The sequence below is a fragment of the Passer domesticus genome, chromosome 1 (genome assembly GCF_036417665.1).
Source record: "Passer domesticus isolate bPasDom1 chromosome 1, bPasDom1.hap1, whole genome shotgun sequence".
Taxonomy (NCBI): domain Eukaryota; kingdom Metazoa; phylum Chordata; class Aves; order Passeriformes; family Passeridae; genus Passer; species Passer domesticus.
Window position 1 is genome coordinate 156,579,033 of NC_087474.1, and position 15,989 is coordinate 156,595,021.

A 15,989-nucleotide genomic window follows, 5' to 3' on the forward strand; every position below is an offset into this window, starting at 1 on the left:
TTTGGGTAAAGTATGAAAAAAGGAAGCTTTCAACAGGTTCCATTTTCAGTGTGGGAGTTTTCAGTGGCTTTTTGTACAATTTGTTCTCTTGGAAAGGGACAAATGGTGAGACCAGGGCAGGAGCTCATGGAGAAACCAAAGGCAGCTGACTGAAGTCAAAGCTGACATCAGGAGACACAGAAAAACACACCAAGGTATCATGCCCTAAACAACCCCAAGACTCCCTATTGATACAACACTGTGCCAATATAAAGAGCAAATAGATCATGAAGCTTGGCCAAGCATCAGGTAATTCTGTGAGGTGGTAGCCAAGATCATGGTCAAGCCAGGCAGAACCAGACCAGGCAAGAGAAAACTGAGGATGGACATGGCCAGCAGGAAGGCCCTGGAGTTACAACTAGGAGATACAGAACAAAAGGGTGAGCCAAAATCTTGGCATTAGGCAACACACCAGTAATGAGAAACAAACCTGAGCATCCAAAAACAGAAGCCTACAGCACAGTTTTAGCCAGAAGATCCACTGAGGAGCCATGGACAAGAAGTAGGACAGCCCCAGTTACATGAGGAAAACCACCAACCACACTCTGGGGCCAGTTCAGGCAGCTGCAGAGCCCTGTGAGCCCCTCAGTGATCAGGTCCTGACTGAAGCCAAGCGCTGGCTGCTGGGTTTGTTTGCTCACAGATGATGCCTCACCACAAAGAGTAAGAAAGTTCATAGTTGTGGGTTACAGATCAGAAGATGAGTAGGCACATTTCCCAGACAGCTAATCTGGCACTTTGTAATTTTCTATTGCTTATATAAAAGAATACAAATCCTTTAAGCAGATAATAAAGTGAATTACATATATTACTCAGTCAATGATTTTGTACCTAATTATGAGATGTTGCTATCAGTTGCTAAACATTGCTGGAGGTTATCTGTGAGCCACGACAGATGTTTTTGTTTGGTTTATTATTCCGGTTACCAGTTTTGAGCAGCTTTACAAGATTTCATTTTCTGTGAGCAATGACCCTATATGCAGCATCTCAGAGTCCTGGCACGGAAATGCTAAAATGAACCAAATATGCAAACACCTTCCATGGTGTTATATCCATTTGGGTTCATTCCCAAATCACAGGAGTGTGAAAGTTCCAGTACATGAGGCTGAAAATGTGAAAGTCTCCTCAAATTCCATGTTTCAGAATCATTCAAAAGGAATTTTATTCCTTTCAATCTACAAATTAGGGATGTTTTACTTCTAATTGTTCTGGGTGATAAAATATTCTGCTTATTTTAAGGGCAACAGCAACAACAAATAAATGGGTGTAATCTGAGCAGATGGAAAGCTGTCATAGCTGGTTGCTCTGGCTTCACTCCCTCAGTCTTTCTGAGAAAACAACAACAGAAACAGCAACAACAAAGTTCTTCAACCCTTAATTTGAAAAAGGATTTCAAATGGACAACTCTCTGTAATCTGTGATAACTTTCTCCAGTGGTTAATTAGATTTATCCTTACAACCATGCCCTTCCTCCCTGCTGGTTTTTGAAGTCAAGTAGCCACTGCCTTTCAGCCTACCCTGACCCTTTAGCAAGCTTTGATGTCCTAGAGGTTCCTACAGAGAATGATCTCTTCAGTTGTTGGCTGCTTCTTAATTTTACCTGTCTACACTGCAGTTCTTGGATTTTTCGCCATCACACTGCTTCACAGACCTTCAAACTGTCATTCACTCCATTTCTACCTACTGAATTATGGAAAATAAGGCTGGACAGCAGCAGTGGTGACTGAGCTGTGTGATATAAAGATTATCAGCTCATACTTGACAGTTCCTGTTTATACTCCAAGAATTACTCAATTTTTCATAGTATCACCCAGAACCCAGAGATCACAGTGAGACTAATGAAATAGGTTTCTTACCATCCAAGTGAAATAGGTTTATGGTTTATTTCTATCCACACTCAGACCAGTTAGATATATAACAAACCTAAGATGTGTTTAGCTGGCTGTGTTGAATCAGATCACTGATCATGACTCTATTTACCCTTACACTTTATATCATTTATGGACTCTAGAGAAAATAGTTTTCCTCTCAGTATATCATAATTATTTTTTTTAAATTGTATTAACATGGAGAAAGAGGGGGAGGGAAAAAGAATACATCAATCCTGTTGGTTCAATGTTGAAAAAAAAATACTGCAAAATCAAGCAAATGTAATTCAGAGGACAATCTCAAAAATGCAATGAGCTGAGAAAAATAGCTAAAACCAGAATAAAAAATAACAGACCTCATCCATAAGAAATAAAAGTATTATTGATTTTTTTAAGCGAAGTTCAAAACAGAACTGAGAAATTTACTGCAAAAATGTTAATGATGACAATTCACTTTATAGCTCATAGTTACTAAGTGAAATTATGCACTCGTTTCAAGGCTAATGCTAGCAGGGCTCAAGTGACAACCCAAAGAAACCTTTGTGATAAACCGTGACACAACTGGCAGCCTTAGGTCCTAAAAGACTCTGAGGATTGACTCCACATTGACACAGGATTAAAAACTGCTCATTCTTCTACAAGGACAGAATTCATATGTGCTAACTGGTCACAGCATTTACCAGCAAGTGGTCTCTTGTATTTAGCAAATTTCTGTCTCAGTGGGACTGAGATATTCAATATTCCATTTAGAAGCTATTTATGTGGCCCTAAGTTCTTTTGTGAATGTCTTGATACTGCTCCTCAGAACCACTGGGATGCACCAAACACAACTCATATTCTGCCAGGATGGAGCCTGTAGTTACTGCTGAGACTCCTGACCACGTTGTGTATATTCTGTGCCAGCTGAACTGCAACAGCTGCTCAAAGCAGAAAAATACCTTTAGGTACCAGATAACTACTACAAAGCTAGCCTAGAGGAACCAAATAATGTAAGGCAGAGGCTCAGATGAAAATAAAGTGAAAACCCAGGGTACTCACTCAGTTTTCTGAACAACAGGAAAGCTTCCAAGCCGTACATAAGAACTTTGAATCCCATCTTCTTTCATTCCAAAAATCTGCTTCACACTGAATGAATCCATCAGATCAAATCCTATGCATTACAGAAATATAAATGAAATACATTAATCAGGTAGTGGGACATGCCTCCAATTCTAACAGCACTTCAGAAATGAGCCTTGTTCTTGTTGGGAAAAGCCAAACAAAATTCTCATATGATCTAATCCCCTCAACCCAAAACTCAAAACCAAGCTTAAATTTAAACTGTCACAGGCTTGAACAGAGTTTTCCAGAAATCAGTCGCTAACTTTTGCATTGCCACAACATCCTGAAGATGCTGCACAACTTACTAACTCCCATGTAGAAAAATGCAGAGGTTCAGACTGAAACATTTATTCATAGAATAAGAGAAAACATGGAATGTTTTGCGTAGGAAGGGACCCTCAAAGACCACCTTGTTCCTGCCATGGGCAGGTGTGGGAGCTTGTCCTGGAGGGGATGGGCCAAGAGCTGAGCACACAGCAGACAGTCATGTCCCAATACCAACTCCAAGCCTTGGGAGAAGTCATAAGGGATAACATCATAAAGAGCAAAAGATTCTGGGACTGACTGGGAGTGTCCATGCAGATCAACAGCCTGTGATTGGCCAGAAGGTTTCCAGAATCTTCTATGAGAGACTATATCTATCTACATCTATATCTATCTATATCTATATCTATATCTATATCTATATCTATATCTATATCTATATCTATATCTATATCTATATCTATCTATATCACCTATATCTATATCTATATCTAATCTATCTATCTCTATATCTATATCTATATCTATATCTATCTATATCTATATCTATATCTATATCTATATCTATATCTATATCTATATCTATATCATCTATATCTATATCATCTATATCTATATCTATATGTAATGTATATATCTGTGTTGACCGCACTGCGGGTCTTCTGAAGCAGCCTCCTCATGTTTTGTTTTGCATCATCATTTGTGCTCTTTTTATTTCTTTAATAAAAATCTTCAGTTTTGGCACTTCAGTTGCACCTGTCCCTTCTGTGTTGCTGCACCATGTGGCCACAGCACCGTGGTGCTCCCGAGGCTGGAGCGTTTCCCCGCGCACCCCGCAGGTCCCCAGGCTGTTGTTGCTGACCCATCCCTGGCTGCTCCACTGCTGGACAGGTCAAATATCACCAACAGGCAGCGACACCTTCCCCTAGATCAGGTTTCTTAAGGCTCCATCCAGCCTGGTCTTGAAAGCTTCCAGGAATGGGGCATCCACAGCTTCTCTGGGCAACTTAACCTAGTGTCTCTCCACACTCATTGTAAAAATCTAATTTTCTATCTCCAATCTAAATCTACCCTCTTTTAGTTCTAAACTGTTGTCCCTTGTCCCATCACTATGGACTTTGATAAAAGTATATTGAAAGACCATGAGAAAGTTCCCCTAAAGCCTTCGCTTTCCAGGCTGAACATCGCCAACTTTCTCCAAATTTCTTCACAGCAGAGGTGTTCCAGCTTTCTCAACTTTTTCATGGACTCCACTGTGTATCCACTCCAATGGTCCAGGTCTTTACTGAAAACTCCTTGTCCAAGAAACTTGACCACATACATTTTTCATATCATTTTAATACAACTTAGTCCAATCAACTTATCATTATCATGAGCTATTAATCTTGCTGGAAGACAGTTGCCTAAAGCTTCTGACTCTGTTCTAACAAGGTATTTTTAGCTCAGTCTTAAGCTAAAGATTTAGCTCAATCTTCAGCTTAAAGCTTAACCCACAAGTGAGTCTAAGCAGCTCCAGCATCAGCTTGGTCCCAGCCACAAAGAACAAATGGGTTTGTGACATGAAGTCCCAGGTGCTAAACCCTGAGAGGGACAGTGGGGGTACAATGGTGCCATGACTGCATCCAGTTCCTGGAGGTGCAGAACTGTGTGGATGCAAACATCCTGCTTTTAGCTCCAAGCTGGCTCCACAGGGTGCAAATCCAAGGTATCAGCCACTCCCAGAAAAAAACACACTGGAGTTAGAGGCAAAGGTGTTGTAAAAGGCAGGCTGTGAGCAACTGAGCAGAGAATATGTGTTTTAATTTTATTCAGGCTATTCCAACATTATCTCCCCCTCACACATGCACAATTACACACATTAACTCCTGGATTTGTAATTCCAGCACACAAACCTGGTGACATAAGTGTAGCTTATTTGGGTAAATTGCTTTTAAACTATGGCAGTTCTTTCAACTTTGTTCAGTTAGCGAGCTCTTGAAACTTTTCTAGGATAGATAAACATTTTTATGTGATGAAATTAAGCCTGAAGATTCTTGGGTTTCTTAGTTGTCCTCCTCGACCTTTCAGGCTGAAAGGCACTGCTGAACTTGAAAAGAGTTTCAGCAGGAAAAGGCACCAACCTAATGATATTATTCTTCACATTTATATGAATAAATAGGTGCAAAAAGCTGTGTGGGCCAGTACCTAGGCAAATCAAAATAGCAAAAAGCAAATAAAATGTAAAGTTTCTATCATTTTCTGGATGTTTTTCTGAAGAAATTGCTACTTCTGAGGAAATATAATCTTAATTGTTTGCAAAGACAGAAATGGCTGTCTGGTGCCAAGTTGAGCCCTTTAGTATTACAGTAACTTTTCTGGCTGTCAACAGCTTTTCCTTTTTGTCCACTCCATTTTCAGCTATTACTGGGCATTTGGGAGGGCAAATAAAGCAGTTAAAGTGCTCCAGGGCCTCATGGCTGCACCTCATAATCACCTCTGCAGCAACTCCAGTGATACACCCCTCCAACACACTGCAGTCAGCCACGATTGCAGCTGTAAATCAGGGTAAGCAGAGCCCACCAGAACAGGAGAGCTCCCTCCTGGCTGTCACAAACAACACCACAACTTGTCCATACACTCATTCCCCGATGCAGTACAAATCCCTCATCCACAGGAGCTGAGGGAAGTAATTGAGTGCTGCTGGCAGGAGGAGACCACTCTGACTGGGCAAGGAAATTGTTAACCACTCGCAGGAGAGGAGCTGTGGATGGAGCAGGCTGAAATGCTGCCCAGGTGACATCCTAATGTCCAGTCATCAGAGGCCCCCAAGCTGTGAAATCCTGCTCATTTCTTGGGTCTTGTAAAGCTCCCTTGCTAGAAATGCACAAGTGCAAGATACGGTGACAAGAAGCTCCTGCCAAGTTTTCCCATCATTAGCTCAGACCCAAAGCTGCTCTTGTTATCTCTGACAACTCAAATGAACGTTCACATCAGGAGCAGCTCTGAAGCTGTGCACAACTGGTATGCTTTTCCAGTGGAAACAAGCATCAGATTCAATCAATCTCTTCTTCTTTTCCTCCTGAATTTCCTATCAAAATGCACTTTTAAAAGCCTAAATAACGCCATGAAACAGAAACACGGCTATAAAAACTACTTTGCAAATAGAATTTGGTGAAATTAAAATAAGTCATGCTCTTGCAACATAATCCCATTTACGTTTAGGATTAGATAAAGCACGAAAGTAAACCATAATAGGATTTTTTTACTTTTATTCAGACTATGGATTGGTAAATTAAAAATTGCTTTCTCTATTTTTAATTAATTGATGAATGAGGATGGCTCTTTGAAAAATTAAATGTAGATACAGGAAAAAGTTAAGGTGTGTCAAAGGCCATACTCAAAAGCAAAGTGTTTTTTACTTTAATCACACTATTAATTTATTCTGTGCCAAATTTAAATATTGCCCAGCTGGTGAGATAACCTCCACTTTTGGATTCTCCATTTATAACCCAAGCCCTTAAAGGTAAGGGACACTTTGGTTGCTGAAAGATTTCAATAGAATTACAGAAAATTTGTCATCAGGCCATACACTAAAAAATTAAGAACTCTGCCAAGAATGAGATGCATCTCACCTAATTTTAGCTGTCTGAAAAGGAGACATATGATGGATGCAGGTTTTCTCTGTTTCTTTCTGAGTCAGCAGAGAAATTTCGGAGTAATTAAGACAACTCATCTTGAAGACAGGCTGAACCCCTACCTGGAGTGCCTTCTTCCTTTCAGCAGAAAGGGAGCTCATACAGACAGGAATTTTTACTGAAGTTATCTGAGATTTATTCTGCTTACAGGGAATGCTGTGCATTTTGTACAGGGAGTAAAGCAGAGGTAAAGAGGACAAAAATGTTAACAAATCCCACATAACTTACATTCACATTGCTTTATTTGCCATCAGAATTGTGTAAATGTTGCAGATTTTTAAATTCAGCTTGATTAACCAGCTATGGTTTCCAAAATCTCTTCTGAAGAGCAAAGAAAGAAACAAACCTAAAATATTATTATTTGAGATGAGAAAGTACTCAAGTGGATCACACAAAGAAATCAAGATCACCCAAGTGGAACACACAAAGAAATACACACACACATTGGCAAGCCCAAATGAATTTGTGAATTAAGGGAATCTCTAAGATTGTTTCAGCTGAAGGACAAGCAAATATATTATTATCATCACTATTACAACTACTAGTAGTATTACTACTGTTAGTAGTAATTACTACTAATGTTACTGTTCTTTTGTTTACTTTGTGTGCCTGGAAGCCCTTTGCATGGATTGTGTTCTCTTGACTTTAGGAAAGGAACTGGGATTGTAAGGGAGACAGCATGGAAGTTTTAATTTTGATTTTTTAGCCTTGAATTACAATATTAATGTAAAAAATAAGCAGTGCCATGATAATTTCTGCAACACCTGACCAGGACATTTCATCTGGCAGTGTTTGTTCACTAACACTGCAGTAAAAACTGCTCAATGGGATCTTTCCCAAAAGAGTTAAATGTGTCACACAGCATTTCTGTGCTGGAGTTACAGCAGAAATAATCTGTTCTTTGGTTTTCCCACCACCAAGGAGGCACCATATTGTCAGCAGCATATGGAAAATGAAATGTCACATGTAACTTCCCAGTCTTCTTTTCAAGTGAATGGGAAAGAACAGACCTGCCTAAATTTGCAAGGACAAAGATGCTGTTACCTCATGCACCATGCCCAAGCAGAGGGTAAAAGGGTAGGATTTTCCTGTTCTCAGCTGCTTTGATTTAAAAGGTGGCTTTTTGTATAGCAGGGCAGGTGTGGTTTTCCAAATGGCTCATAAACTGCTTAATCAGTAATGCCATAAACATGGCATTTAATAAAATGCTCTTTGATCTTAAGCCTCTTACTTCATTAGAGCTTCTAAAACAATATGTGGCCACTGAAACCCTCTAACATGATTACATCTCCTGAAAGCCAGCAGACCCTAGTCCATATTAAAATTAAAATAGTGAGCTGAAAGAGAAGCTCAGATTTGTAACAGCATACTTGGCTTGAAAAGTAATTTCTTATGCACTGCTCTGCTGATCAAATCAGCCGAATGTCTCACTGCTTGAGAGTTATAACCCCTTACAGGAAGCAGCCTGTGTTCCAGAATCAGAAAACACACCCAGATCTTTCTGTTGCAGGGAGAAGATGGCAAAACTTGGCACTGGACAAATTATACATCATCTAACTGCAACATGCAGCCAGGTTCTCTTTTACAGGACAAATGTCCACAGTGCACCCAACACCTCAAAGCATGGCCAAAGGATGATCCAACAGCTCTGTACTCATTCTGTGATCCTACAATGTTGTTTAAAGATTTTTATCTGAAGACCTGACTTAAAGGGGCCATGGTTGGTTGCCCTGAGTATGGGCTGTATTTCTGCCTGGCTCCATTAAGGATCTGATATGGGCAGCATGGTGGAAGATGTTGTGCAGGTTGAGATTTTCCTGACTCTCCTGTCTTCAGGGCAAAAAACCCACAAAAAACAGAGTAAGAGAGCAAAAAATGTAAGTTTTAAAAGCCAGAAAACACAGCAGTGAGTACATTTTGAAAGGCTTCTCAAAGCAGGATAGTCATTGACTTCTTGTTTTGCCCAAAGGAGCTTTCTGAAAAAAGTCTCTTGCTTTGTGTTCCCAAGGATCCTAAGATAACACTCACAGGGGGAACAACTGGGCTACTTCTAATTGTGAAAGTTTTTGGCGAGACAACAGCCTGGAAAGGAATGTGGAAAGTGAGAAAGGGATCAGGAAAAGCACTGGACATCATAGCCTCGAGTGTGGTGTCTGGAATGTGTTTACTACAGTGGATTGCCAGCCACGGGCACTAATATCAAACAAAGCCGCTTTTGCAGGAAATGTTCCATCCTCTGCTCTTGGTCCCAGCTGAATTATCAACCTTGTCAATGCATTGATGAAGTGTCACCAATGGCCACGATCAGGGGAGTTGTCATCACCTGCTGCTTCACTGACACCTCTGAAAACAGCAATCTGTACAGCCTGTGATAAAATAGCTTTTACTGGAGGATGGTCAATGGCACTGAACTTTATTCAGTGTATGAATTCCTATGAAAAACAGTACCACTGGGAGGCTTTCAGCAAATACATTAACTTGTCTAACATCTCTGCACTCTTGAAAGTTAAGTTTTCACAGATTTCCTGTGCCCACAGGGAAGACCCTCTATGCCCTCAGTGTTCAACTCCTCCAGTATGGTCTGCAAGGTTATTGCCACTTTAAGGAGCCCTCATTTTTGTTACTTTAGTTCATTTCTGTGCTAATATATACTCTAAAAAAGGAGGAAAAATATGCTCTCATGCCATAAAATAAGATTTAATGAGATAGGTCTAGCAATCAATTATGTCAAGACAGAGTGTAGATGAGGTTATTTTTTTTTCTCCTGTATCTAAACATTTGGCATCCTTGTCTTCCACAGTAATCTATGCTGAAAGCAGCTATTTCTGGACAGCCAAGATGTGGTTCAATTCAGGGCTGGAGTAGCAGTGTCCAAATTCCAAAGGAGAGACCATTTACTTTATTCACCATGTGTTGCTGTTATTGTTATAATTGCCATTATCTGCTACAGGATTTTTGATGCTCCTGAAATTTCTTCCTCCACAGGAAAATAAACCCTGACAAGAGCTGAGTGAGTACCACATTTTAAGACCTCACTGAAGCGCCCATCTCCAAAGATCTTCGACTGCATCTAATCTAAGCCTACTTTGCTCCTGTTTGAAGCCATTTCCCCCTGTCTGGTCACCACATGTATTTTCAAAATGTCTCTCTCCAGCTTTCTTCTTGGCCCCCTTTAAGTACTGAAGGTTTCAAGAAGGTGTCCCTGGCCCCCACCCTTCTTCTGGCTGAGCATCCCCAAATCTCTCAGCCTGTCTTCACAGCAGAGGTGTTCCAGCCCTCTGAGCATCTTTGTGGCCTCTTCTGGACTTTCTCCAACAGTTCCATGGCCTTCTTATGCTGGGTACCCAGAGCTGGATGCAGCACTCCAGATGGGTCTCACAAGGACAGAACTGAGGAGCAGAATGCCCTCCCTCAACCTGCTGCCCTCAGGGCTTTGGATGCAGCCCAGGGCACTACAGGTTTTTTGGGCTGAAAGTGCTCATGGCTGAGCAAGTTGAACTTCTCATCCACCAGCAACCCCAAGTCCTTCTCCTCAAGGGCTGCAATCATTACATTCTCTGCCTGGATTTGGTGTTGAGATTGCTCTGATTCATGTGTAGGACCTTGTACTTAGCCTTGCTGAACTTCATGAGGTTCATCCCCACCTCTTCAGCCTCTCCAGGTCCCTCTGGATGCCATCCCTTCCTTCCAGTGTGTGACTGCACTCACAGCTTGGTGTGCTCAGCAAACAAAGCTGAGGGTGCCTCAATCCCACTGTCCCTGCCACTAAAAAAATGTCAAATGGTGTCAGCCCCCACACCAACCCCAAGGAACACCAGTCACCACGTTTCCACATGGATTTTGAGCCATTGACCATGGCAGTTTGAATGCCAACCCATCCAATCCCACCTGTCCAATCCATGTCTCTCCAATTTAGAGACAAGCGTGTCATGCAGCACAGTGTCAAAGGCATTGCACAAGAGCAGGTGCATGAGTCTTGCAGCTCACACTGTTCAGACCTGTGCCATTGCAAATGTTTGTAAAAATTTTTTTCCAACTATCTCTGTCTGTCAGAAGAAATTACTACCAAAGTCTTACAAAGTATAAGAGTTCTGTCTTCTTGCCCTGTTTATTTCACTGTATGCTACCTCTCCAGAAAAAGGAGTAGCTTATTTTTGCATGGGTAATTCACGCCACATTCAGCTCTCCCAGCAGTTTGATTCAGCATCATCAGTCAGCAGTGGTTCCCTGACTTACCCCCAAAACATTAAAGACTGCACCTCTGGACGAAAAAACCAGAGATTTATTGGCTGCCCACAAGCCCTACACGAAGCACTGCAGTGGTGACTAAATGGGCTGAACAGGTCACTTAAAAAACTAGTTAGCTAAATTTTACAAGACTCTTGCAAGGGAATTTTGGAACTATAAAACTTTCCAGAGTCTGCAGATTAAGGGTCTCAAGAGTGCTTTAAAGAGATTCTTGCTATTAACCTTTTTTCCCACTGATGTTCCAGCTGGGATTCAAGCAGCACTTCATGCTGACCCAACTTTCTTCTCACCAGATCCCCATATTCCAGTAGGGAGAGCAGCTAAGAGCTTAAGCTAATGATGAGGTTTTGCTAAAGCAGATGGAACAGGTCTTACACCAGCATGAGAGAGGTATCTTCCAGCAAGCCTAGTTACCTTCTAGGTCATACTCAATAAGATGGCTTAGAGCACATTTCAGATGGTGTCAGTTTTATAAAATTTATATATCACATTTACCCCTGGTATATGATGCCACCACTCAGGCTGTTGGTTTACTGTTCCTGGTTTGCTTACTCTCCTTCACAGCACTGGAAAATACAATTTCTACTTTCCCTTGGCCCCAGAAAAGGAACAAGACACAAGAGTCCCATGCAGACCACAAAAATGAGTTTGATCTCAGCTCGAGCACCAATCCACATTTGGGATTATGAGGAGCAGAAACATTACTTGAGCTGTACAATGGAGTTATACTTCAAAAAGGAGCAATTTTCCAGAGGCAGTGAGGCAGGTGAACAGGTAGTCACTGAACTGAAATATGGGGCCACTCTTTCAAAAACATCAGTCTAAAATTTCAGCCAAAACAGAAGGGAAAAATACAGCACTTGGTATCTTCACACAAGAAAGAAAAGATAACACTTCAGGAAAGATAAAACTAATATAAACCAGTAAGAAAATTATGCCAAAGATAGGAGAGAGAATTTAAAAAAAGAAGCAAGTGAATACACAATCCTAGGCACAACACCTTGTGTAAAGGCTGTTGTAATCTAACCCCCAGCCTGCTGTAAAAACAGGAAATAAATTCATGTATACAGCAGCTGCCTCTGAGGCAGCACCTTTCAACACCTGATCCCATGTTAATAACACAGCACTTTATGTGGTGCATTGTTCTGTTTATCTACATCTGTCCCCTGGTTCTCTCTTACCCTTCTGCCTCTCCAGTTTTCAAACAGTTGCAAGTGGCATATTGAACAACACTGAAAGCTGGTTTTGACACTGAACTCTTTGGCTCATTACTGAAGGCTTTTCTTGTGTTGAAGTCATCTCCATTTTCTCAGTAATGGACACTCGGCTTGGTGCCACAGGCCCTCTTTCAGCTCCTTCCTGCTCCAGTGATTTACAAGATTAAACAGGAGTTCATTACTCCTTTGATGTCCTTTGTGTGCCAGATAGGCTTGTACCAGCTGAATTACCTGAGACTGTTTGTATTAGGTTCTGGTTTTAATTAGTTCCTCTATTTTGAAAGCCTCTTTTGAGTTCTTCAGGTGTCAAGGTGCTCTGTGTTCCTCCAGAAAACCATAAAATGGCACATCTGGAAAGTCATCCCTTGGGATAGCAGTGGGGAAGGGAGGAGCTCAGTACAAGCAATTAATTTTTTTTTTAGTATTACTTTTAAAGTAAAAAAATACATTTAAGGAAAAGCATCTTAAGACCTGCTAGATTCTCCTTGCAATGCTGCCTGGGCTGTAAGAAAACTTGACCATTAAGCTGTTCATGAAAATAAAAATATTTGCATTAATTTTAGGTGTGATGAACAAGGCATAACATGAAAGCCAGTAGGGACTACTCTTAAGGAGACTGTCAAGGTTGCTTATGCCAGGTGACCAGTAAAAAAAAAAAATTAGACTTCCCAAAAACTTGTGCACTGATGTCATCAGAGAGAATTCTCATCAGACAGACTAATTTAACACCAAGCATTAGGAGTATTTTGTTCAGATTCTATATATGCCTTCTTCCCCTCATGTGTCCACAATAACCAGAAAGCTTGCACTGATGAAAAATCCATGGGATGGTTTCTGAAGGAGAATTAATCTAAAATATTTGGACTGAAAAATATCTAAAAGTATATCACAGTTAGACAAGCTATTGGTCCTTTTATAGCCAAAGGATTAGTTGCTTCTTGGGCTATGAACAGTCAAAATTGAATTTATTTCCTTTTCATCAATCTCAAATGCACTGGAATAAGAAAACTACCTAGATTGTTTAACTTCTGGGAGAAAGCAAATACTACCAGTAGAAGAATCACTTTCATGTGCATGATTAACTCTTGCTGAACCTTCTTTGTGAATGCAGATGTCAGAATTTGTCACTGCTGGGACTCCAACCAGAGAAAGGCTTTCACAGGGACTGCTCTGCTGTTACCAGTTTACTTCCTAAAGAAGCACATTTTAAAGTAAATTCAGCTTTCCTTCTCCATATTTTCTGACATTTTTGAGAAGCTCAGCCAGGCTACTTGCTCCAGGACAGATCTGATATTGTCAGGTCATTCACTGTGTCAGGAATCCACTGAGATCCATGGCCTTGTGTAACAGCTACATCTCTGACCATATTAAGAGAAAGGATTTATTTAAAACATGTTTTTTTCCTAATTCAAAGAACTCACCCCAGCTCTGTTGGTGTCACCCTGGTTGTGCATACTTCAGAGGGTGCTCTAGTATTTCCAGGCTCCTGATCCAAATGCTCACTTTGGTGACTCCCTACTCCCTGTTGGGGTGACTGTGCATTTTCACTCACCAATTCTTCAGTTTCCTGTAGAAGGGAAATCCCTTGGCTGAACACAAACCCTACAGAAACCAAGGTCCCCATGTTGGATAATTGGTGGGTCTGGACACTGGGCATGCACAGTTTACAGCCAGCCCACAGGACTGCAGTGGCTGTGCTTAGAAGCCACAGATGATTTATTGGTAATTATTGGCCCGCTTGACCTGTTGTGGTCTTTTTGTTACTGGATATTAAAATGCCTTTAAACACAAGTGAACCATTTGTCAACCTGTGAAAAACTTCAAGGACCTTTTAAAAGCAGTGATTTAGGCTATAGTATTGAGATTAACTATTGCACAGTAAAATGGTAGAGTCACAGAATTATTAAGGTTGAAAAGATCTCTAAGATCAAATCCAACCATTCACCTAACATTGCCAAGTTCATCACCAAGCCATGTCCCCAAGTGCCACATCTACATGTCTTTAGAATCCTTCCAGTGATGATGATTCCACCAGTTCCCTGGTCAGCCTGTTCCAGTGCTTGATCGGATGAATATCAGTGAAAATATCAGTGAAGATATTTTCCTTAATATCCAAACAAAGCTTCCACTGGCACAACTTGAGGCCATTTCCTCTGGTCTTTTGTTACCTGGCTTGAGAGACTGAGCCCCAGCTCACTACACCCTCCCCTCAGGGAGTTGTAGAGAGCAATAAGGTCCCTCCTGAGCCTCCTTTTCTCCAGGCTAAACACCCCCAGTTCCCTCAGCTGCTCATGAGACTTGTACATAGACTCCTAAAAAACAAGCCAACAGGACCTCAGTAAGGTCACTGCACTGCAGGTATCTCATCTACCAGCCCAGAGGACAAATCCACCTCACAGCACAATTTTCTCCAGCTCACAGGCCTCTCACATAACTCCTGTGACTACACTTATGGGTCAGCTGTTCCTTCTGTTTGCTTCTCATGACTTACAGTTGCTTTTGCCAGATGTCTGTATGTCAGAAACTCAGTTTCAAATTCAGCACAGACCAGTTTCACGTTTTCTGGGGGACTTTCTAGAGAAAATGTGGGGAGAGAAGGAAATAAGCCCTGACCCCTATCCCATTAGCACTGCCTAGTGATGGGTCACTGGAAAGCACGAGAGCAAAGTGACTGTGCCACGGCACAGCAAAGCTTCATCCTTCTGCCCCATCTCTCACAAATGTCACAGCTGCTTCCAGTCCTGCCTGGAAGGGAGGAGAGTGGTGGTGTCTGCACCAACAGCCTGCTCCACCAGCACTGCACAGGGGCTGGTGCTGGTGGCCACCGTGTCTCTGCATCCTTGTCCCAAGGCAGTGATCCTCACAAATATCAGCAGCTATTCATGGACTATTCACTGGCACCTTGGGGGCTTCCCAAAGAGATTGCCAAGTGCAAAGGGAGGGCACAATGCCTGCCACACAGGCACCACAAATACACTTTTTCCCCCTGGAGGACCTTGGTCAAATGTACTCGTTCTGCAGGTCCAGCAGCCTGGACACTCCAGTCTTCTCATACTACCACGTGCTTTAGTGGGCAAATATAAATAGTCCCAGGGATATTGTAATTAGCTAGAGAGTTTCTGGCATCTCTGGAATGTGAACCCTGTGCTGCAAACCACAGGAACTGGAGACACACTGACAGCTAAACACAGCCACTGCAGTCTGTAATTGTAGGGGACCAGTTTTACAACCAGTGCCTTCCTTGTAAAATGCCCAAACACCCTTTACAGAGTCACAGAAAAACACACAGGTCATAAAGGTTTCGGAATTTTGGTCATTTTCACATGGAGGTTTTGGAGACAGGGAAGAGAGCTGGAGGCTGAGGTCAGTCTGTGGTACAACCCCAATGCAGTTTCTGCTGCTGTTCACACACACAGCCTGTGAGGCTGCTTAGGAGTTCAAGTCAGGGCTTTCATGTTCCTCCCTTGCCCCACTAACACCATCCAGTGTGGGATGTTTGATGCCATGTGTTCGTTGGAATTGTCCTTCCCCAGGGTTTATTTTTCTTAGCAATCTGAGGAAATCACTTCAGGCATTTC

At 41.7% G+C, this 15,989-nt stretch overlaps 1 protein-coding gene across 4 annotated transcripts in view; it reads right to left on the reverse strand.

Annotated features, from left to right (window-relative positions):
* The window catches only part of COL22A1 (collagen type XXII alpha 1 chain), a 241,567-nt gene that overhangs the window by 155,097 nt on the left and 70,481 nt on the right, over nucleotides 1-15,989 (reverse strand). For 3 of the 4 annotated variants that reach the window (XM_064398335.1, XM_064398343.1, XM_064398346.1), the window contains exon 5: nucleotides 2,946-3,057. In XM_064398335.1, the coding sequence (XP_064254405.1) occupies nucleotides 2,946-3,057 (112 nt within the window). Of the gene's footprint in view, nucleotides 1-2,945; nucleotides 3,058-3,417; nucleotides 3,506-15,989 lie in introns of those variants that run through there. The other variant, XM_064398354.1, reaches the window with a different exon arrangement.